This window comes from Aythya marila (assembly GCF_965140915.1).
Source record: "Aythya marila genome assembly, chromosome: 12".
Lineage (NCBI taxonomy): Eukaryota > Metazoa > Chordata > Aves > Anseriformes > Anatidae > Aythya > Aythya marila.
Window position 1 is genome coordinate 20635913 of NC_139053.1, and position 23494 is coordinate 20659406.

Consider the following 23494-nt stretch of genomic DNA (forward strand, 5'->3'; position numbering starts at 1 on the left):
TGCCGTTTCACTGAGGCTTCACCCGGAGCCAGCAGGGGTTGCTTTTAGGACACGCCTGCCCCTCTGCCCTTTGACTTCAAGGGAAGCTCAGCCCAGGTGATGCTTCGTGTCCATGCCTCACTTTGCACCCTCAGGGCATCCCTGTTCCACCCCACACAGCTGCTGGTGCACCACTCGCAGGAAGCAGACTGGGAACCCCCCACTTCTGGGGCTGCACACGCCCAGGGCCCAGCGAGCAGCCGGTGCCCCAAACCGCCCCGCTCCCCTCGGGGCAGCACAAGCTCACACAGTGAGACTCCGGTACTCAACAGGAAAGGAACTTTATTTTACAGAAGACCATTCAGACCTGGACTCCAGCCCAGGGCCCTGACGGCAAGGAACAGCGCTCAGAGCTCACGTGTGTGCAGGAACCGCACACGGAGGATGTTACCAGGAAGGAGACACGCCGGTAAGAGAGGATCTAGGTCATTAAACACTGGCCTGTTTTACATGGAAAAAATCAACATTTAAAGTACTGTAAAAGATGTCGTTAACGCCTCAGGAAGCAGAGAGATTCTCGCTTGCAGACTAGACATTTACAAAGCAAAGAGCTGTGTGAGTAGAACAGTAACTCACCTTGCCTACAGCTCCCCAGCCCAGAAGCTTTGGGGCTGTGCTGCCTCTCCCACAAGGGAGAGACGAAAACAAAATTCCAACAGTTAGACAAATTACAACACTAATAGCCACTGATAAAATTCTCCTGTCACTTGACAGTATCTGAACAGAGAACTCCTTTCAGCAGCCCATCAGGCTGGTACTCATTCTGCAAAGGCTGCAGCTGTCAGGTGAAGGAAGTCCTGACACAGGCCATGTCCCAGCACCCACAGTCAAGCTGTGCAGGTTCTACCAGCCGCAGAAGACCTAAACCTGCTACCTACAACTCAAGAAACAAGACTCTTCGGTTCTTGCCACACATGGTTCTATCTGCTGCAGCAGTCTCTGGTACCAAAAGCCAAAATCCCAAAGCTGCTGTGCATCAGGAAGAGCACTGCAGCCTCACTGCTGCTATTGCTCTGGTCAATCTTTCAAAGCAAAACAAAACCAAAAAAAAAACCAAAACCAGTTCTGCACTGAAGATCCCGTGGCCCCCAGCTTCAGAGCATCCCCAGCCTTTTCATGGTCCGCCAGCGATCCTTGATCATCACCGACGTGCGGTTCTGGAAGGGGTATTTCTGGCAGATGGACTTCCACCTCCCTTCTCCGTACTTCTTCACTCCAGCTTTGATCCACTCACTTTCCTGCGCCGTCCATTTCTACAAAAGAGCAGGCAAGCAGCGTTCTGTGAGTGACGTGCAGCTGCAGGAAGGAGCTGCATTTTGCTGGGACTGCACTGAATTTCCTTCCTAGGGGTTAGCTGTGCCTCATCACCTGTGCTAGGGACATGGAAGAAGGGCAGAGCTGTTCTGACAGCACATGCAACACCCAAAAATTGCCTCATTGCAGATGTGCTCTCATTTCTAGCTGAGAATCACCGAGCTCCAGCACAAGCTCAATAGCTGTGCTTCCCAAACATACTGCTGATCACACAATCGAGGAATGACTCCCTCACAGCAGCACGGATTTAGTGCTAGAACTGCAAGTTCAGCTCTGCAGGTCCCCTGGTTTCTGTATGGGAGGCAAATCAAGACCTGCAGAAAGCAGTCACGGGGAACGAGGCGCTGCACTGCGTGGGGCAGCACAGCAGCCAGCTGACATCACCTCCAGGTAAGGCCTGGAAGCTCCTGGAAGCTCCTGGAAGGTGACAGCAGGCACAGCGAGCCTACTTCTGAGGGGCACACGGGAAGGAAAAGGGACTTTGCTCCAACACCCAATGCCTGGCACGTGGGAGGCACACAGCTCTAGCCAGCTACCAAACCAGGCTGCTTTAGCACTGAAACTCAAACCAGCTTGAGGAATGTGAAGATCTGCACAAGGCTGACAGAGCCCAGGCACTGCAGCACCAGCCTCAGCACGAATCTGGGCTTGGTTTGAAGCAGGGCAGCAGCTTGCCCTGCTGCGCTGAACTGCACCAGAGCCCCCTCACCAACACGCAGTGCAGATCACTGACAGTTTGCTCCTCTGTCAAGACACGTTCTCATTTCAGACCTTACAGGAAGGATTTAAGGGCTCCACATTACCTGTTTCTTGGAACCATTGACTCCAGAGTTGTGGCCATTTTGCTCAAGTTGTGCTGGAAAACAAGACAGGAGGGTTACATTTCACAACAGCTCAGGGCACAGACGCTCCCAGGAGACTGCCTTTGGCTTAACTGCTGAACTCTGCAGTTAGCCTACAATAAGAGCGTCCCATGACAGGCAATAAAAACAAATTCCTTTGTCCCTCACTTCTCTGCAGCCCGTTTCAAGCCCCAGTTGCTTTATGGGAAGCCTCCCAGTAAGATCTGCTTTGTTTTGAACTAGCCAATATGTCAAGAACAGGGGCAACCATCCAGGATGCAGCCACGCCATATGCTGAGGCTGGAATTAGGCGGCCTGGAACCAAGCCCACCCCTTCTCACCAGCAGTGCCAGCTGAACTGTGCATCTTTGAGGAAAGGTAACTGGACTGGAAAACCAATCTGGCTGATAGAGGTAAACTTAACCCTTACTTCATGGCAGTAAAAGCACGAACAGGGAAGAAGCTGTACTGCCAGCATTTACACCCTGTAGTTTAAGCATTATTAGTCTGAAACCTGAACGTGTTCCTGGCACTCGTTTCAGGTTAGAGGTACAGAAACCCAGTGCCTCAGCGTTGGCTATCTGGCCATTTTGTTGGGCTCCTACAATTTCTGGTTTCAAAACCCACACAGAGGGTAGCACAGCCCCACCAACACGCCACAAAGCCAGGATTAGCCTCAATTAGCACCTGTGACAGCAGCTCTGTACCTACCCGCATCTGAGAAGAGCTCGTCCTCATCACTCCAGCTGTCCTTTTGTTCTTCAGCGTATAAACTGCTCCACTTTCCTTCGCCGGACCTGAAAGCAGGCAAGCATTTACGTCAGCTACCAGCCAGAAGCAGTTTGGGGGCGGGGTGCAGGGCCAGCAGCAGCACAGCAGGCAAGCTCGCAGTCAGCATGCAGGGCAGAGAAGCGTCCCAGGAAGCAAGGAACAAGGCAGGCGCCCCCTCCACTCCCCTCGGCGTGGGGACGAGGTAGGAGCCCCTGCAGAAAGACGGCGCACGCCACGCACCCAGCCACGAGCAGCAGCCTGTACTCTGTGACCAGCGTTTCCGAGAACAAGCGACCAGGTGTTGGCAAACACAGCAAGCAAGCTCACACCGCGCGGCCCAGGCCATCACCGACGGCTCAAAATAAAGACCTGTCCTAGGGAGCTGCAGGGTACCAAAACAAACCAACGAAACCCAGCCACAACAACAAAAAAAAAACACGGAGAGAGAAAGCACTGCCACTTGCAAGTCTTTGAAATGGGAAAGTGGAAATTCCCAGATGAGCCTAGACGTGGACGAGGTGCCTGTGGGGTCATCTCCTCTCAGGGACATCTCTGACAAGCTCAGTGCCGAGCAGCACAGAGCACGGGAGGTCTCACACTGCCACACCAGCGCGCGCCGCAGCTCTGCCTGCAGCCACTCCTCCCCTGTGCCTCAGAGCAGGGCAACCCGCCTGCGAGGCCAAGCTCCACAGCACACCACGATCTGCACTGCTCTCCCTTCAAAGCCAAACCTCAGGTTCTGAACTCTTCATCCAGAAGATCAGGGGAAGGCGTTTCTCCTTTCTGAGCACTTCCAGCTACCTCCACGCAAGCCTCCCAGCTTTGCTGCTGGGGATCCGAGCGTTACTGCTGCCTGCTGCACACCCTCACTAGCCAGAGAACAGCAACGGGAGCAGGAAGCCCTGAGCCCTGCTACGCCTCTCCACAACTTGCCAAGGGAAATACTAATTTTTTCCTGAAGTCTCTTAGCAGTATGAATTTCAGACCTCTGCCAGTAAGCGTACTTTGCTGTTTTCTGTAGGAAACCCTTATACAAATGAAAGCCCTCAAACACCCCTACCACCTACAGCACAGTCGCTTCAGCTACAAGCTAAGAGGAGAGCTGCAACGAGGGGGTTCTTATCCAGCAGAGCTTTCAGGAAAAAGAGCACGAGCTCAGCGCTGTGCTCTCAGGGGGGCGGTGACCCAGCTGTGCCTGCCGGGATTGCCACCAGCACTGACTGCACCAAGCGACTCGCTGCCTGCGAAGCTGGGGGAGTTTCTCACCTCCAGTACACGAACAAAGAGCCCTAAGGACAGCTTACTTCACCTAGCTCCACATACGCTAGTGGGCAAGGATGGGCACTACGGGCATCCTGAATTCAAGGTTTTTGCCGTTCGCTTCACTAAAGGCAGCTGCAAGTCAGAATGCTGGGTGCAATTAGGCTATACCATAAGAGACGGGCTCCGTACTTGGCACTTTCGGTAGACTCATGCTGGTTGGGCAATTTCTGAGCGGATTTAGAGGCAGAAGATACAACTGGCTCCTGGGAAGAGTCTGGGCTTCCACTCGACTCGTTGCTGTGGCTGTCGTCATCCATGACAAGTTTACTTATGGTCAAGCGTTTGACCTTATGGGGAATCTCAGGAGGGTCTGAGATCTCAGAATCTTGATTTTCCTCTTCCTTCCGTCTCTTGTTTCTGTGGGATACAGAAGGAGACAGTTGCTTGGGGAAAGAAAAGTCTGTTTCATCCAGTTTGGTGAAGAGAGCATCTGCGTCCCGGGAGTCTGACAGGATCTTGAAAGCTTCTCTCAGAACAGAAATCCCATACGTGGTTACAGTTCCAGGCGGCTGCCTACAAAATAAACAGAACTGAGCAGCTTGTAGACGTCTCACCGCAACGGCTCCGACATCGCTGACGTCAGGCTTTTCTCCTCTGCTGTGACCCTCAACAACTCACCCAGACCCCAGGGTGCTAACGTCTGCTGAGGGCACTCCCAGCCCTCCCACTCACCAACACCCCCCAGATTTCTCTGCCCACCTTTCTGAGTCCCTGGAAGGCATTTCTGCAAGCTCTGGAGCTGCTGCCGCTGGCTGCTCGGATATTTCCATACGTTCTGAAACGTCTTCCAGGTTCTTAACCGCCGCTATTATGTGCTCAGGAGCTGCTGCAGGGCAACCGCTTGCTTCCATGGGCTCAAGAGCTCCTGCTGGGCCCTCTGCCCTCTCCGCAGGGCTGGGAGGTACCACCGTGTCTTCTGCAGTTTCTGCAGGCTTTGGAGCTCCTGCCGGCTCCTGTTCCATTCCTACGGGCTTGGGAGCTGCTGCCTTGTCCTTGGCCCCACTCGCAGATCTAGGAGCTGCCAATGAGTGTTTTGGTTCTTCAGCACGTTCTGAATTCAAAGTCTTCATCATCTTCAACAGGGAAAAAGCAGGTAATCATTACAACAGTGACTCCCCACAGCACCATTCAGCTTTTACCTTCTCCCTAAGGCATTTTAAGCCGTTACTTGCAGCTAGGCACTAGGCACAGAGTTCACGTCTGCCAATTAGAGCCTGCAATGTGGTTTGAAAAACGGGCTCAGCTGTACAAACCTTGTAGGAACTGACAGCGTTCAGTACTTTGGGTTTAACCCATTGTTAACGAGGTGTCTGAACTCTGCAACTCACGACTGCAGTGAAGGCAGGGACAGGCCCAGCCCCTGGATTTCCCTGTCCCACGGGAAAGGAAGCGTCAGCTCCCCCCGACCTCCCTCCCACGGCAGCGCCCCGCAGGAGCAGACACGCACCGTCACCAGCACCGGCTCCGAGCTGTCCACGTAGGTCTTCATGAACTGGAACATGTCCTGCTGGAAGTCCTTGTAGGAGAAGTCTCTGATCGTGGGATGAGCGTGGTTCTTCTCCCGGATGATGGCCTGCAACTCTGCCTTCTTTTTCTAGAGAAAAGGCAAGAACATTCTGCACAGTTACCAGGGGGGTAAATGAGAGCTTCGGGAGCTTGGCTCTGGGCAAAGATCAGAGCCCTTCGGCCACCCTGTGCGCCCCGCTCGTTTACACTGCCACGAGTCTGGGAACAGGCTGCAGGCCCAGGAGACCCAGCCTGAGGATTCACCTTTTGAGGACCCCTTCCATTTCATCCCCCCCCACTCTCATTTACCCCAGAGGCTGGCTTCTCAGGGAAGCCTTTTAGGCCTGCAACGGGAGTCAGAAGCCCCGTGACATCCCGTAGGACGTACCTGAGGTCCTCACCCACCTTACAGTCAGATGGGGGCTCACCTGGATCCTGGGATCCTTCCCCATGTGCCTCTTTAAAATTAATGAAGCTTTGTCAAACTCTCTGTTCCTGATGCAAATGATAACGGCCTGCGGAAGAAAAAGCATCAGTTTCTCTGTTACACTGCTTTAGCCATACAATTAACCAGTTTTAGGAAAACACATGTAATAATCAGCCAGGGCACGTGGGTCTTAGCTTAGTGCTGGCTCACGTGAAGAACCAAGCTCTGCTGTGACACCAGGACACGTTTGCAGCCCACTCACTGCTACCCTGGTCCATTAGTGCTGCCAACTCCTACTGCCGTTTGTTTGAGAGCACAACTGAGCCAAGAGCGAGCAGAGAACCTATTAAACAAGCCAGAAGTCTTACAGCCTCCTTCAGCATTCTCTGGACAGGTTCCACCTTCTTCTCAGGGATGCTGAATTCTTTCTGAAACAGCTGCAGGATGCCCATTGCCGACTCCAGGGGAGTGAGATCCATCTCTCTGTCGAAGCTGCACTCTAGAGAGAAGGCACAGATTGTTGAATGGACACAGACGCGCTCAGTCTGAGCGACGTTACAGCTACGGCGGAGGAGGGGAGGCTGCCGGGCTGCCAGAGGTGCTCCCAGGGGTGCTGCAGAGCCCGTCCTGGCGCCGAGCGACCCACCTAGGTTCTCGCCTTCCTCGATGCGGGACAGGAACTGCATCACACGCAGCAGCTGCACCACGGGCGGCTGCTTGTCCAGGGGCCGCACCAGCAGCGCTGGGGGGTGAGACAGGGGGCGGGGGGTCACTGGGGGGCTGTTACCGGGGGGGGGGGGGGCGGGGGTTACCGGAGGAAAGTTAACGGGGGGGTGTTACCGCGAGGGGGGGTGTTACCGGGAGGTGTTACCGAGGAGACAGGTTACCGGGGGGGCTGTTATTGAGGTGAGGGGGGGCTGTTATCGGGGGAGTATTACCGGAGGAGAGTTAACGAGGGGGTGGAGGGGGGATTACCGGGAGGGGTGGTGTTACCGGGAGGTGTTACCGGGAGGTGTTAGCAGGGGAGGGGGGGGGGGGGGGGGTTACCGGTGTGTGTGCGTGTGTGTGTTACGGGGGGGGGCGGCTGCCGGGAGGTAGAACTGGGGCCGTTACCGGGCGGTGTGACCGGCAGCGTGGTCGCGGCCTGGCCTGGCCTCCCGCCGTCCCGCCCGCCGTCCCGGCGTACCTTGCATGACGTCGCGCAGTTGCCGGAAGTCGCGGTTCCTTCCGGCGCGGTAGGCCGCCACGGCCTGGTGGAAATAGAACTGCAGCACCCAGCGGTTCATCGCCTTCTCCCGCCGCCCGCCAGCGCCCCGCTCCCGCTCGCCCGCCATCGCGCCGGAAACGGACCGCGGACACACCGGAAATAGCGACAGAGCCCCGCCGCTGCGCCTACAACTCCCGGCGTGCCTCGCGGCGTCCCCCCCCGCTGTGCCTATGACTCCCGGCGTGCCCCGCGGCACACCCCTCATTCGCTGTGCCTACAACTCCCAGCGTGCCCCGCGGCCGCGCTGCCGCCCTCTGGCGGCCTCCCCCCGCTCCGGGGCCTCCGGGGGGGGCCGGGGCCTGGGCCGGGGCCTGGGCCTGGTCTGGGGCCTGTTCCGTCGTGGCTCGGGATGGAGGAGCCGTGCGGGTGCCGTGCCCATCGCGGGGTTGCTGTGTTTCTGTCACAGCACATAAGGGCGGGCAGCGAGGCCGGGAGTCCCGAGCCTCACCGTCCTCCCCGGCCCAAGGAGAGCCCAAGCAGGCCCAGCAGGAGCACGAGGTCGCTTCCCTGCACGGCACGGCCTCTGCTCTCCTGATGAGAAATCTCTGTGGTTTCTGAGAAGTTTGGTGCCTGCTGTGCCCGTGACACACGCTGCCCCGTGAGATGCTTCCCGGAGTGAGCACAGAACTGCACAGAACTGCGGCCCCTTGTTGGGCTCTGAATCCTCTGCGAGGAATGGAAAGGAAACGGGGGCTGTGGGAGCAGGCGGTGGGCGAGGAATGTCCACCATCAGTTCCCCTTCAGGAAAAGGTTTGGTGTTGTGCGTGCCAAAAGAAACACCGGGCAGGAAGGCACAAATTACAGTCACGTTTGTGCTTTTTGGTCATAGCTGGCTGATTTATGGCTTTCGATGAAGTGATTACGGATGAAAGAAAACATTTAATGGAACAGGGCCCACACGTTGCTGCGGTCTCGTGGCTCTGCCCTGCCCAAGTTTCAGCGGAAAACAAAACAGGGAAAGGACAAGGGGCATCCTGGTCACCGCACACTCCCATCTCCCGGGTCGCAGCGTGCGAGCTGGCTCCTGTTGGATGCTGATGGTGAGGAGCAGCGCCTGGATCCTGCCCCTTGATGAATGCACACGGGCGGTGTTTGCTGCCGCCACTGCTGTTTGTGCTGCTGAGCTGCCCGGGAAGCCTGCCCGCGGTCAGGGGGCCGCCGGGCTGTGTCTGAGCACGGGGCGCTGCGTGGGGCAGCCGCGGAGGAGCGGGAATGGAGCGTTTATCACAGCAGAAACGGGAGCTGGGGGGTAGGATACCGGGATTGCCCTGCACAATACGTGGAGAAACCCCCCCAGCAGGGAAAGTGCAGAGGAAGGGGCACAAAAGCGTTTATTTGGCGTTTATTTGGGGTTTTATCGAGTACAAACGCGCCGCGCGCCAGCTGCAGCGAGCAGCCCTGCCCTTACTCTGCCCTCACCCCGCCCGCCGCGCACGCCCTCACGCGTCCCGCCCCCTCCCTCTCGCCGCTCGCTATTGGCCCGCGCCTCTCCCCGCGCCCTTCCCATTGGTCGTTTCGTGTGCCTGGAGTCACCCCACCGCCTCGCCCGCTCGCTCCTCATTGGCCGGTCAGCCAACCGCGCGGCTACGGCGGCCGCGGCGGGCCAATCCCCCGCGCTGCGCGAAGCTGCCGGCGGCCAGCATGGAGGCCGGGAAGCGGGCGGAGGGCGGCGGCGAGGCGGCGGCGGCGGGGCCGGTGTTCACCCTGCAGGAGGTGGCGAGGCGAAACTGCAGCCGCGAGGCCTGGCTCGTCATCCACGGCCGCGTGTACGACGTCACCCGCTTCCTGGAGGAGGTGCGGGGCCGGGGCCGGGGCCTCAGGGAGCGGGGCCGGGGCCTGGCGGGGCTCTGAGGAGGCCGCCCCGGGGCCTGGCGGGGCCTGGCGGGGCCTGGAGGGGCCTGGCGGGGCCTGGAGGGGCCTGCGGGCTGCCAGCACGGCAGTGGGGGCGGACACAGCCGCTGCTGGGGGGCTGGCAGCCGGGTGGGGAAGGGGGGGGTCCTGCTGGGCAGGACTCCAGCTTGGGAAGCAGCTAAACGCGGCTACAGGCACGGTGATCCCACTCGGATCCCTGGCCAGGGGTCTGCACAACACCAGGAGTTTCCCCCTGGTACAGGAGGGTTGCTCAGAAGCTGCCTGCCCCTTTATATGCACGCCCCCTCCGGTGCTTGGGTTCCCCAGCAGTAGCCCAAAGTGGACATCCAGCGCCTGCCAAATCCTTGAGAGCTGTGGGGACAGCCAGCTCTGCTTGAGTTTTTGAATATTTTGAAGAGCGTTTGCTGGTCCACAAGCTTCTGAGAGCCTTCGTGCCTGCCTGCGTCTGACTGCTGAGCACAAGAACCCGGGGACGTCAAGGAGGCTGGCTGGAGCTCATTTCAAAACAAAGAAATGGTGTTTCTTCACGCAACGGGAGCAGCCCATCCTTGCCAAAGGATGTCACAGATGCAAGAAGGTTAGGTAGAGTCAGAGGAAGACAGAAAAGAAGTGCGTGCTTTGTCTCACCTTGCCTCAGTGTTCCGTTACAGCCACTGCTCATTGTTTTTCAGACTTAAGAGGCAGAAAAATCTTCAAAGCCTTTCTTCTTCACAAATCCCATTTCTGAGGTGTTTGCCCCCAGGCCCGTGGTGTGAATGACGCCGTGTTTCCAAGCATGGCTGCCGCGTGCTGGTCCCAGCCTTCGCCTCAGCAGTGTCTGTGTAGGATGGCACCTGGGCAGCCCTTTATCTCATTTCTGGCTTTATGGCATAAAGATTTACCTGGGTTAGGGAAGGGAAGCAGGAAGGCTGCGCTGGTAACTGGCAGCATGGCTAGCACAGCAGTCTGCTGTGTGCACCCCTCGCCGACGTGGTGCAGTTTGTGAGCACAGATCAAGGCCTGATTTATCGGCAGAAATGTGCTTTATATCTGCTACCCCCCTGCAATCAGTGCGGTGACAGCAGAGCAATGTGTGGCTGATCAGAACCAGGAATGTTTGCCTTGTTTAAAGGTTACAGTTGCCTGATAAACCGTGCTGCCTTAGAGCTCTGAGTTGTCACTGCAGCTCTCAGGGTTTCAGCGGGGAGTATTTCCCCCTGGTCCCGTGTAGTCACTGAAGCAGCGTCTGGTTGTTGCCTTTCCTGGCCTTTGGCCATGGGTTATTTGAACAGGATTGCCGAATTCCACTGGAGCTGCCTTGGAGTGACCGCGTTATCTCTAGGAAGCCTCGCTGCTGAAAGGCTGCCGAATATTGCTGCGTGTCCCTGCGGGCTGGGAGCAGCAGGCAGCTGTTAGCCAGCCGCCCCAAAACCTGGGTGTTCCCTGAAATACAGGGGGGTTTAAACTGCCAGTGTGCAGTTGGCCATTTCCTGTGTGAGAGGCACCAAGTGAAGACGTTTGGCACATAGCAAAAGTCTCCGGAATTATGCGGGCATGAACAGAACGGAGAATGCAGAGACAGCAACCAAAATCTCAGCGTTTGTGAGAGGTGGCGTGCTCCAGAGAGCCTGCAAGTGCCTGAAGGGAGGTGGGATTACCTGAAATCTGAGGCAGCCTTATAGGAATTGTTTCATTTTCTTCCAAATCTGGGTAACCGGACCGCTGGCATCCACATCATTGCTCCTGTTGGCAGCAGGCTAGGAAAGCAAGTGCAGACTTGCTGGAGCAAGAAGGGCTGGCTCGGCAGGGAGCTGTGAGTGATCAGCAAGGAACAGGAGGAAGGCAGTCAAGTCTCCCGGGCAGGTCTGTGAGGGCTGGTGCTGCTCACACGTGCCCTCAGCACATCGCTGCTACCAGCTGTGGCTTTCCACCTGTGCACCAGCTGTAGTGCTCTGATTTTCACCAGCTTTCCTGTGACAGAGGGATTTGATCCACCTCCGTGTGCACAGAAGTGTTGGGATGTGTGTTGCTTCAGAACATCACTGGGTTGTGAGCCCACCACAACTTAGATGTGAGACTTTTCATCTGAGCTGAAAGTAAAGTGGGACAGACAGGGAGGTGTCAGATGGTCGCTCACACCAAGGAGGCAGCAAGGTTTTAAATTCTTACCTGCATGTTGCACCAGCAGGAGGAAAACGATATCGAATATCTTCCTTTGTCTTTCTGCGTTTAATTCCTGCGTGCTCGGGTGTGTCTGCAGCCAGAGCTCCGTGCGGCAGGAGGAGGAGGGATGGCAGAGACCTGGTTTTGCTCATGCTGACTTGCAGAGCTGCAGAGCTCTCAGGGAAGCCCGTTCTGTGTCATCCAACGAGCCCTGAAGGACGTGTGCTGGATGAGCGCCGTGTGTCTGGGTGCTCGTCCTTGTCTGGTCCTGGTGCTGATGTCGAGGGGGATCCCTGCGTGCTGGCGCTCGGGCCCACCTCTCTGGTCCCTGTTTGCTCGTGTCCGTTCCTGTCCAGGAGGAGGAAGGCTTCACCTCAGCCCTTATTTCCTCTGGAAGTACATTTCGTTTTCGGAGCTCGCTGCGCTTCTCGCAGTTCTCATGTTTTTCTGCAGGAGCTGTGGCTTTTGGAAGCTTTGTGGCAGGGTGAATGACTTCTTGTGGAACCAGACTATTTATACATGTGCGCGGGTACGGCAAGGTAGGAGCTGTCTGGCTGCAGCTGTGGCTGTCTAGACTAAAGAGTCCTTTCAGAAACACAACGTCCCACAAGCTTTTTGATATTTTTTTTTTATTATTTTTTTCTTTTGGCTTGGAGATTACAATTAAGGATGATCGTACACGAGTAAGTAATTCTTACTTCTGGGTTTAGCAAAGCTTCAGAGCAAACACATAAAGAGCAGTAAAATTTCACATTCTTCTCTCTTGTACTTTGCTGTTTTTCTCATCCCTTGGGCGTGCAGTGAGTGGCTGCCCCTGGAAGCCGAGAGCCGCTCCGTGTGCCCTGTTACTGCAGGGTTTTGTCGGCCCTTTGAGGATGGCTGGGTAGGAAGTCAAGGTTATCTCTTCAAAATCTGAGTTCTGACGTTTTTGCACGTGAAATGAGATTTCTGAGGAGCCGTCCCTAAGGACTTCCTGCAGAGGGCTTAAAGTAAATGGTCAGCCCTTCTTCCCCTGATTTCTGTGGATCTTTGTGAGCGTGCTTATAAAGTAGCTGAAGATTGAATTACTGCCTGTGTCTGTTGCACAGAACAAGTACAGCACCCTCCTGCTGCAGCCAGGCCCCAAAGCGTGAGCCGAGGGGTGGCGAGGTGAGCTGGGGGTGCTGCTGCCTGCGGGAACAGGGACAGGCACCCGCGGCTGTAGGGAGCTTGTTGGTGGCTGCCAGCAGGACATCGCCTCCTCTCCTCTTCTGCTGGGTTGGATTTCTGCCGGGGCAGTCCCTGCCTGACTCCCTCGGAGATCAAAGCAGCCCTAGCAGGAGAAGAGGCAGCAGAGCAGAGCCTGGCTTGGGGTCACTGCGAAGGCGACCTCACAACTGGAGTGCTACCCTGCTGCCTGCTGGGCTGAGACTTTGCCCTTCGTGGCTGCTGGGAAAGTGCCGCCTCGAAGATGTTGCACGCCTGGACAGTGCAGGGGTCTACTCAGAATGAAGAGCTGTGATGTGGGCTTGCAGAGCTGGCAGCACCTCCCTGCAGGACACAGCCGGGCTGCTTTGGTGTCCACACGAGGAGTTTTGGTGTGAGGGTGAGAGCCCAGTGAGAACATTTCAACTTCTGGCAGCAAAAACAAACGAGCTGGAGGAAGAGGGGCGATGACAACCGGTCTGTGTCTGTGGGAAGGAGAGGATATTACAGAGAAAGACAGGTGCTTCAGTCCTTTGATCTGAGGTGTAGCCTGACATCTCTTCTCCAGTCCCAGGCTTGTAGCTGTCAGAGGAATCTCGGGCAGCAGTGAGCACGTCCCCTCTGCTCGAGCAGCGAGTCTCGTGCTTGCTGCCTGCTGCCCTGCAGAACGGGGCTGGTCCCGGTGTGCGCTCCGCAGCCTGATCGCTTTATTGGTTTAACTGGATTAGCTGGGAGCTCAAACTGAACTGTTTGTTCCCATACACACCGTAAAGAGATTGCACTTTGCTGGCCTCGTGCTCAGTGCCTCCTATTGCCAGGCTGTTCCGGGAATCCTGGTATTGACATGCTGGGGGAGAGCCCGGCCCGTGAAGGAGCAGAGAATTGCTCCAGGTATTTTGGGGAACTGCAAGGCTGCTCGGGCTGCCCGTGGCCGTCTGCTCCCCGCAGCAACACCGGTGTCAGTGGGGAGAGACTTCTGTTGTTAACACTTTGGGATTCCTGAAAGCAGAACGTGATGTCGAGCAGCAGCGTGTTCTGTTGGTTCTTTTGTGCTTTCTCCTGTGGTTGTTGAGTGGTTGTATCTCCACCAGCACTGGGCTCTATCCAGCATTCATTATGGTTGTGGCTTCTTAGGCCACTAGAAAACGTGATGTGCTTCTGCTTTGTGCTCCTCCACTCCTCGTAGTACAGCTGTGTGCAGAGAGAGGCTGTCTGCCAAATACTGCTGGGTTTTGCAGTATCTGAAGAAGCAGAACATCATTTCTTCTGCTGGTCTCGATGAAGGCAGCGATCTCTCGTGCTTTGCTGGCAGTGGGGTTGTCACACAGGAGGGGCTCCTCTGCAAGTGAGTCTGATTCGTGCAGTGAAGCCCATGAAAAGCCACGTGAGGATACACCTCCCGTGTTATTTTCTTGCCCAAATCAGTTGCAGAATCAAGAAAAGATGGCTTGGCTGTGTGGTTCAAAGCTGGGCTTCCATTTATAAGTTGGGTTTTGCCTCGTTGGAAGGATTTCTGTTTTATGCAAAGCATTTCCCAGGCTGTGCAGCACACACCACTTTCTGTGCCCTGAAGGAGGGAGGTTGGGCAGTTGGGTCTCTGGTAGCTCTGACTGATCATCCTGAGACATCCATAACGCCTGCAAAGGGCTCGAAGGGCTGCCCAGGCTCTTTGGAACCCATCTGCTCACTCACCTGAAGTCTTCTCTTGCAGCACCCAGGTGGAGAAGAGGTCCTGCTCGAGCAAGCTGGTAAAGATGCCACGGAGAGCTTTGAAGACGTCGGGCATTCCACGGATGCCCGGGAGATGCTCAAGCAGTACTACATCGGGGAGGTCCACCCGGTAAGGCCCCGCTGGGTGGGACAGCCCTGTCAGACATGGGATGGGGTGGACAAATCGTGATTCTCCTTTTTGCAACCCAGTAAACGCACACCAAGATCAGTTTTTACCCAGTCTCTGTATCGGCCAGGATTTCTAATGAGGAAAGAAGGCCTCTGCTGAGGAAACAAAACCAGCTCAGTCTTCTCTTTCCGCCATTTAGAACAGATTTCTCCCTACGGTTAAATCCATGGCACTTAAGGCAGCTCATCTAACCCATGCCTTCCTTAGCTGGTGAGACCACAACTTCCCCTTGCCTTAAGATTTAGAACTCAGGAGGGGGAGAGATCACAGGGGCACGGCACACACCGGGTTCCTGCCTGCTGCAAAGTCGGTGCTTTTTGGTGTTGTAGGTCCGCCTGCTTTGAAAACGAGTCCAGGCAATTGGCCGTGTGGTGAGGACTGTGTACAGAACAATTCCCGCATAATGACTTTGGGTTTCGCTTATCTTTTTCTTTCTTCTTTTTTTTCCCTTTGACAGCATGATCGTAAAAAGGAAGGTTCTAAGGTAAGCTGTTAGTGTTTTACTATCCCATTTCATTTAATGCTGAGGAAACTATTTTATGTTCACAAAACGAACAAAGAAGTCTTCAAACACCTTTTATTTTGCTTTCTTTTTTTCCTTATGGAGCTTGTGGCTTTATGTTTACAGAGTCCATAAGGAATAGATCTCCTAGGCAAATTATTCCTTTTTTATTTTTATTTTTTCTTGTTGTTGTTCAGAAGCTTGGCAGGCACCTTGGTGAAACTTGAAGTGTTTTTTTGTGCCCTCTCTTCCCCGACATCAGCGATGCTATTTCTACACCGCAAGCCACAGAGCGTTTTTTGCAGTACTTGCTGTGTCCTGGTCACTGAACTGTTCGTGTTGTTCCATCCGAGCCAGCAGACAGCCACCACGGGGCTGGCTGCAGAACAAGAATTCTCTGTTAACTGCCCTAGAAATCAGCGGTGTTGGTTAAAAGTCAGGTACTCCTGGATTAGAACGGGACCCAGGGTTGCAGAAATGCCTTTGAAACGGATGGGGAGAGGGAAATGGTAATAAATAGAATGCAGTTTGAGAGGTAAACATGTGCCTTGCAACTGGCTTCTCTTCTTGCCTGGCTCGAAGGCTTGGACCAGGCACAGCTCTGCCTTCAACAGCGCTTTCATTTAGCTGTCGCTCGAAGCAGGGCCACTCGCAGAGCACCGGGAATCAATAAGGAAGCTGTCAACAGAGAGCAGTAACTGAAGCCCTTGGGAGTGTTTGCTTGTTATAGCCAGCCATAGAAAGAGCCACTTGGGATAGATAAAGGCAAATCTTAGTTATAAAGTGGGGCTGCGTGATTCTGCGTACATTCACCTTCAAATGTATTGTTCAGTGTGTAAAGTTCAGTGGTTTATGTACAGCTGAGGTTTTTCTAGTGTGCAACATCTGTTTTTAAGCTAGTCCGAAATATAAAGTCAGCAGCAAGAGATAGAAATCAGTAATGCGGATCCCCCTATTTAGTTTTTTTTTTTTATTATTTTTTTTTTTAAAGTAGTGACGTTATACTCTTAGAATTCAGCCTAGAGGTAACTCCCTATGGATAAATGTCAATGTTTAACAGCCACTGAAGGTACTGTGGCAGAAAAGAAAGTGCTAAGATGCCCAAGGAGTGGAGGTAATACTGTTTAGGAGGGGCAGGAAAGGTGACTTTTTTGGCTGGTAGATACTGCAGAGCAGCAACAGTGATTGAGGAAGAGGCTGCAGAGTTGATAAAAATTAAATAAGAATTTCAGTTGGTTGGGAAACGTACTTAAATGCTCCGAGTTCTATGAAAAATTAAATACGAAAGTTTGGAAGCAGGTTGTAGGCAAAGGAAGAATTGAAAACCATGAACCTTCACGGTTTTATGCTTCGGTGGCCAGGCAGTAGGACAGCAAATGGGGATGTGGACAGAAGGCTTTGGGGAAGTGATCATGGGGAAACAATTATCTGCCTCAGATCATCAGTCGTCGTCCGTATCGTATGAAATGGACGGACCAGTTTGCAAGGCGATGAGCAAGACCATATTTTGAGAGAGGTTAAAGTGCCAGTGTGAAGCTGAAGGTGGGAGGGATTGGGCTGATGAAATAATGTGGAGGTTCGGAGGAAGGCAAACGCCCCCAGAAACAGCCGTGCCCGTGATGGAGAGGATGTTTGGGAAAGGAGGGGGAGTGTTGTTTTTCCTCTGTTTGTAAGCACATGTCCGGTCTTGCAGTCTCCTTTATTAGCACCACATGTGTGATGGTTCTTTTTTGCCCTGCTAACTCCCTCTTTCTTCTTTCAGGATCAAAATGTGACATCCTCCGGCCAGGCAAGGTATCGTACAAAGTAATCGTAACAATAAATAAATAAAGTAAGAGGTTGAGGGGCTGGGAGTCTCCGTTCACAGAACTGCAGACCAACACTAATGGGCAGGAAAAAACCCCACAGGCTGTTCCTGCGCTGTGCTGCCTGCAAGCAGGTGCTCCAAAAGAAGCTGCCCAACTGCATCGCACCGAGTCAGCTGCCAGGGCGTGCACCTCCCTCGGTGGAGGCAGTGAGAGGTCCCCAGCTCCTCGCAGGGCAGAGCAGGCGTCCTGGTGCAGTGCAGCTCGAATCCTCTGGCCCACGTGTTCGTATTACACAACGCTGGCTGCGCTCCCTTTTCACTGCAGTGGTTATTTGGGTGGTCGCTGCAGGCCAGGCATGATGCAACGCAGCCATGTGTGGGTTTTCGGAAGGTCTTACCGCGACCAGCACAGCTTAGTTGAAAATGCAGCAGTGCTCACAACCAGAAGAGGTTCCTGGTCTTTCACAGCCGATGCAGAAGTCTTTAGCTTTTAATTTATTTGTTGCTAAGGAGGCTGCTGAAGGTGAGCCTGTGGCCTCAGGTTTATGCGCGAGGATGATTTATTGTGGGATAGCTGTAGCAATTTCCATGCTTGAGTCAACGCAGCTGTTTGTATAGCACAAATTACAGTCTGGCTTATTTAAGAAAAGAAAAAACAACAACAGAAAACCCCAATTGGTTTCTGTATGTGCCAGGCTGGAAAGTTCAGCAACCCAGCTGCTATTTTATAAGCAACCAAGCCATCCTTGCAGTCACAGGGGCCTCTCGCAGGGAACAGGAGAGCACTGAGCACAGGACTGTGCTCTGCGAGCTGGTGGGAGATGGGTCTCAAGAGCTCCCTGGGGGAAAACAGACGTGTAGCGAGTGTCGAACATCTCGAATGATTTATTAACTTGATACTTTCTTCTCTTTTATGTTGTCCATGGGTGGTGTCTTTTTTTTGTTGTTGTTTTCCCCTCCCCATAGCTTCTGGTCAACATGGCTAATCCCCATCTTCGGAGCACTGGTCATAGGTTTGATGTATCGCTATTACATGCTGGAAGGGAGATCGTCGTGAGCTCACCTTGCTGGGACCTCAGAAAGCCTGAAAGAGCATGTGTGAGAGAGAGTGCATGCATGCAGCACGCGGGATTCCAGTTCCCTCCGCCTTTCATGCCTCGCTTTTAGCTTTGGGTTTGTCAAGTGGTGTTGATATCCATGGGACCAAGCTGATACCAAACCGTCTGCCCGAACTTGGGGACCCGCGGCCCTTCCATGACTTCCTCTGGCTGGGGCAGGGCAGGCCCAGCATCCTGTTATTCTGTTACGTGTGTGTGGTCTCCCCGGCGTGTGCGTGCTTGTGCTCTCTCTCTCTCTCTCTCTCTCGCTCTCTGAAGTAAATCGCAGATAACCTTTTTCTTTCGATGCCTTTTTGTTAAGCCAGACAACGTGAAACAGCTGCTAGTGAGCCTGTGGATTTGCCTCAGTACTTCACGTAGCATTGTCAGAAATAAACTGCGAGTTGTCTACAGTCCTTTCCAGAAAAGATTTTGAGAGATTCGGTTCCACTGTAACTTTCCAAGTGCATGCAGGCTACACTAATTGGAACAGCAGGAAATTGTTAGCTTTGCTACCTCTTTCTGTCTGTTTTTAACGGTTAAACAAATATAAGTATTTTAAAAGTGATTCTGTTCATTTTGTAATGTTTGTACTTGTCCCTTTAACATGTATATTCTGTGAAACAATTTTTGCCTTGGATTCTGGTTTGTCTGGGTGCTTTTGTGCTGCGTGTGGCAACGCCAGAAATGGGAACTGACATGTGGCTTCTTGAAAGGGAGATTTTTTTTCTCCCTGGGGTCTTGATCCAACACATGTGTTGGATACAAAACTCGTTCTTACTGCCTGTGAATTTGCACCAGATGGGGGGAAAAAAAAAAAAAAAAACAAACACAAAAGAAATAAATCCTGCCTCTTCTTCCTAAATAAAAAGCGAAAAGAAATCCAGTTGGGATTTGTGCATAGTGCTGTTTTTGTCTTGGAATAGGGGAGGACGATTCTCCTTTCTTCTCTTTTTGGGTGTCCTGCAGCCAGCCTCCAGCAGCACGCAGGAGAGGTCAGGTACGCCTCGTGTGTTGTGAGGCACGGATGTCTGCAGCTCTTCCAGCACGCTGCTCTGTGGTTTCAGGATCTGCTAACAAAAGGAAACTCATCCTGTGGTGTCCGATACCCTGCAGTGGTCTGACGCCGGTTCCTAGTCCAAAGCATATCGGCTTTCTGAACTGCAGCAAAAGGGAAGCAATGTGCTGCGGTCCCGGCTGTGAAAACCTCCTGTCGGTTGTGGTTTTCTTGCTTCTCTCTTTCATGAAATTGCCGTGCTCCTTGGAAGGCTGCTCAGAAGAGTTTCTCACTTGGAGTTACACTCCACCTTTTAAAAATGTTCTGATGTCTGTTTATTCTATCCTAACGAGAGCAGAGCAAGAGTATAAATTTGAGCCAAGGAAAAAACAGTGGGAAAGGTCTGATAAATTCCATTTAGGTATATTTTTAAAGGATAAAGGTGACAGGCCACATAGTCGTACAGGTCTTAAAGCAAGCAGTGGGGCAGTCAATCAGTCTATGGAAAATAGATCTCAACAGCCTAACGTGAGATTTTTATATCCAAGATCAGTTGAGCTGCTTGGGTTTTTGAAAGGCTTTGGAATTGATCCCGCAAGGTCTGTTGCTTGATTTAACAGAATTAACACAAACAAAGACATGAGGACAAAGTGAGAAGGGAGAGATCGGCTTTAACAGTGAAAAGGGACAGTCACCGCACGGAGCAGGCTGTGCTGAGGGTGAGCTGCTGGCACCAGGCTGTCGGGGCTATCGGCACGTTTGCTGCAGGGCTGCGTCCTGGGACGTGTGGGATCCGCGCTGTGTCCTGGGGAGTGTGCAGGCAGCATCGCATCGGGGTGCCACGGGGTGAAGGTGGAGCATGCTCCTCCTGCGGGAGCTCTCGTGTGCATTTGGTGTTGCTGTTGCAGTGAACTAACACTGTGGCTGTGCCGTACACCAAATGCCTTTGGCTTTTACAAATCCCTAGAAAAGCCACGTAAATGATTAAAAGTCTGGAAAGCATTATGGCGAGGGAGTTGAGCTCGGTGTAGCTTATCGAAGAAAAGGTTACAAAATCATAGTGTGGAAGTGCTTGCATGTGGAATAGAAACTTTGGCGTGGGGCTTTTGATCAGGAAGGGCTGCTTTTCAAATGTTTCTTTGTTCTGGAGGGGTGAGTTCAGGGGAGCCCAGAGCCCTCTGCAGCAGTCGGATGGGTTGCTTTTAGGAACCCGAGGCTGGCCTGAGGAAAGGGGCCCCTGGGATGGTGCTCACGAGTTTGGATTCTCCATGGGCATCATTTTACTGTTTGCAGGAGCTGCGTTGAGGCCTTCTGTGAAATGTCCAGGCTCGGAGCAGTGGCCTGGTGTCAGCATTACTGCTCTGCAGCTCCCTCCTGGGCTCTGGGGACGGAGTGGGGCCGGGCTGAAGGATGCAGGAGCACGGGACCCGCTGGCCCCGCATGCTGCCCAGGGAGCAGCCCCCATCCTCCCCACTTTCCTCCAAGCGATGGGTCCAGTGGGGGGGAAAGCACTCCGGGCACAAAGGAGGCTTTAACAAAGTTGTTTACCCGTTTCATCTGAGGATTAAAGAAGGAGGCTTCCAAGGCTTTGTCCTGGCACGGAACTCCTGCACAGCTGGTGCTGCCTCGGCTCCGGCCCTGCCAGGAAAGTTCCTGGGATGGGAGCTGGGCGTGTGGTGAGGGCTCCTTCAGGTGTCTCCGAGGAGAGGTTGAGAGGTGGAGAAGTGCAGACACGAGTACGGAGGCAGCGTGTGTTGTCAGCCACTGCAGGAACACCTGCGGAGCTCAGCGCTGGGGGTGCTGCCCCTTCCCAAACCCCAATTCCTGCACAGTACGGAGCGTCGCTGCTCACCGGCTCGAGGGCACGCAGGGCAGAGCTGGGAGCTCCAAATACAGCCTGGTTTTGCTGGAATTAGCTGATAAAGGGAAGGACTTGGGGAGAATAATGCACAGAGTTCTCCAGTGCTCTGCAGCCGCTGCAGGCTGTGGGGACAGGGACACCGGTGGCAGCAGCACCGCGTCGGAGGGAGGGAGCTGCAGCACTACCTAGCCCAGGGAAAGGAGCATTTGGTTGTGCCAATTGTTCTGCTTATAACTAATAATGAGTTAAAGCTGAGAAAATGTTGAGCTATTGCAGACGTGGGATTTGTCTTCCTGTCGGAGGAAGGAGCCCTCGGATGGCACCAGCTGAGCAGCCGCTGCCAAAGGGCTCGCCCAGAGCCCGGCATGGCGCAAGGTGCGTCAGGGAGCAGCGAGCCGTGCAGCCCAGATTTTGAGGGGTAAAATGGATTTTCTGCAGAATCCATTCCGTAGTGATCTAAACATGGATCGTTTTCAACCTCACAGCTGACAAACGTCGTGCAGTCGTTCTCCTTCTGCTCTGAACTTGCTCACTTGTCCGGAAGATCTCAGGGAGCCGCGGCGCATTGACGTGGCTGAGCACTCTCTGGCTTTCCCAGTTTTGTGAGCTCTCCGGTCAGCAGCTGCTGATTCGGCACAATGTTTAATGCTGTCACGATAATAATGGCACTTTTTATAATCGCAGCAGGGGCGCAGGGAGAGCCCCATCTGTAATCCTGATAAGTTCCAGTCACCTGCTCAGGAAGTGTGATAAGCGAGCAGCAAAGAAGCTATGGAAGCAAATTCTGCCAGATAAGAACCTGAAGTCTGTTCCTGTGCAGGGGAGCAGCCTCCCGTGCTCTGGGCCACGGCCTGGGCAGCAGATTTCTCCTGGTGCCACCAGACCCTTGGCTCTGGCAGCCCAGACCATCGTCACCACCTGCATGGGAGGGTGGTTTTCAGTGGAAAAATGAAACAGCGGCTGTGAAATGCAGCTTTCATCGCCACGCATCCTTCTGGAGGAGTATACCTTCCCCTCCCACAGCTGTCAGCAGAATCGAGCTCTAACAAATTTGCCTCATTGTAGCTTTCACGGGAGCTGCAGCAGCTTCAAGGAGGCAGCAGCCGGCTGGGGCATCCCGGGAGCAAGGAGAACTTTGGCAGGGGCACGAACCAGCAGCTGCTGATGGGGTAACTGGGTGGGAAAGCCAGGGGGAAATGCCTGCTTGGGTCCTGGGATTTAGCTGACTTAAATCAGGGACCCGTGGAAGTGGTAGCACCAGTCAGCTGCGAGGTGAAGCTGCCGTGTGGCTCTGAAACTCTTCGTGGACAGCATGTGGGCAAAGCAAGGCATCAAAATGTGGGTGTGGATGAAATGCCTGGGGAAAAAAAATACATTAATTGGGCTGGAAGTGGGGGGTCGTAGCTGGGGGAAGCAGGGGGCACTTTGTAACCAGTACTGGATAATTCATGAAGCCAACTGCGCATCCCTCGTGAGGTCCTGGTACTAAAACATTCAGCGGTCCAGGAAGCAGAGCCTGGTCACAGGACAGGACATCCTCAGAGCACGCTTGGTAAAGGAAAAATGGATTCACAACACAGAGGAAAGTTGTGAATTATTTTCTTGGCAAGCGCTCCTTCACTGTAAACTTCATCTTTGATCGAGAGGAATTGGATCCAAAATCCACAGAAATACAGAGGTTTTGAACGACGCTTAGACCTGCTGCCAAGTGTGCAGGGTTAACAGCACCGGGCACTGGGGGAATCCATGGGGCATCCTGTGCAGAGATGAGTCCTCAGCAGCAGCTGAGCCATCCTGGGGGCTGTGTTGGCCCCAGTGCTGCCGTCCTGCACCGCGTGCTCCCAGAGCCAGGAGCTGCTGAAAATTGAGAAGCGTCCCTAATAGCCAGAGTCAATTATTAAAGCTCTTTACTGCAACAAAATGAGCTTGTTTTGCTGAGACAGCTCAAGTGACACAACAAGCACTGAAGGAATTAATCCTGCATGGCCGTGACAATGTATAAAACGCTCCTGACAAAGCTGTCCCCCAGCCTCCTACCCCAAAGTACCAATTTCTCCAGCCACATGAGTTATGTTGCCTGTCGCATCCCACACAGGCCTTTAACAAAGATGCTGCACCACCAGCCAAGCCTCCTCGTGACTGCCTGGAGCAGTTGTGTCCTCTGTCGCTGCTCCCAGCTACCAGGGCAATAATTTATAGCAGAAACCTCTCCGGTTCTTCGCTCTGTGACCTTTTGCTGCTCAGCTGCACGTCACTTCCACTACCCCGCTCTTTGGGATCATAACATTATTTTTGAATGCTGCCCTGCCTGCCCTGCACAGCCGTTGTGCTGAGCTGCTTCTGCTCACGAGCGCTGCCCTTCCCGTTGTATCCTCCTGCAGCACTCAGGGCCCCGGGGTGCCGGCATTCCCTGCTGTGAGTGGTGCAGGACATGAAATGACTGACCACGGCCTCTGAGAAGAATATTTCCCTTGGGAAATACTGCACTAAGCGTGGGGAAAAAGCCCGATATACCTGAGCACTCTTCTAATGGCCAAAGCGCCACTGGTGCGTACTAACCCTAAATATACACTAAGCGGTCAGGAAATCGGTGAATCGTGCTCACCAGGCTAGTGCCCAGCCAGCAGCCCAGGAGCTGCGGC

At 53.9% G+C, this 23494-nt stretch overlaps 2 protein-coding genes across 6 annotated transcripts; one reads left to right on the top strand and one right to left on the bottom strand.

Moving 5' to 3' along the window:
* Positions 1-301: 301 nt before the first annotated feature.
* Positions 302-7586, bottom strand: TERF2 (telomeric repeat binding factor 2). 5 transcript variants are annotated; one of them, XM_082769985.1, is made up of 10 exons: positions 7409-7583; positions 6869-6964; positions 6591-6721; positions 6224-6310; positions 5737-5883; positions 4989-5362; positions 4398-4802; positions 2907-2992; positions 2157-2209; positions 302-1292 (listed from the first exon to the last, which is right to left on the bottom strand). In XM_082769985.1, exons 1-10 carry the CDS (start codon positions 7554-7556, stop codon positions 1134-1136), a joined length of 1686 nt encoding a protein of 561 aa, XP_082626111.1. In that variant the 5' UTR covers positions 7557-7583; the 3' UTR covers positions 302-1133. The 5 variants fall into 5 exon arrangements, with proteins under 5 accessions (XP_082626111.1, XP_082626114.1, XP_082626112.1 ...); XM_082769988.1 differs by having other exon boundaries at positions 4398-4646; positions 7409-7580; XM_082769986.1 differs by having other exon boundaries at positions 4419-4802; positions 7409-7580.
* A 1491-nt stretch (positions 7587-9077) lies between these two features.
* Positions 9078-18268, top strand: CYB5B (cytochrome b5 type B). Its single transcript, XM_082770007.1, has 5 exons — positions 9078-9283; positions 14400-14528; positions 15046-15072; positions 16853-16884; positions 17864-18268. The coding sequence occupies exons 1-5, from the start codon at positions 9131-9133 to the stop codon at positions 17952-17954; spliced, it is 432 nt and encodes a 143-aa protein (XP_082626133.1). The 5' UTR covers positions 9078-9130; the 3' UTR covers positions 17955-18268.
* The last annotated feature ends 5226 nt before the right edge of the window (positions 18269-23494 follow it).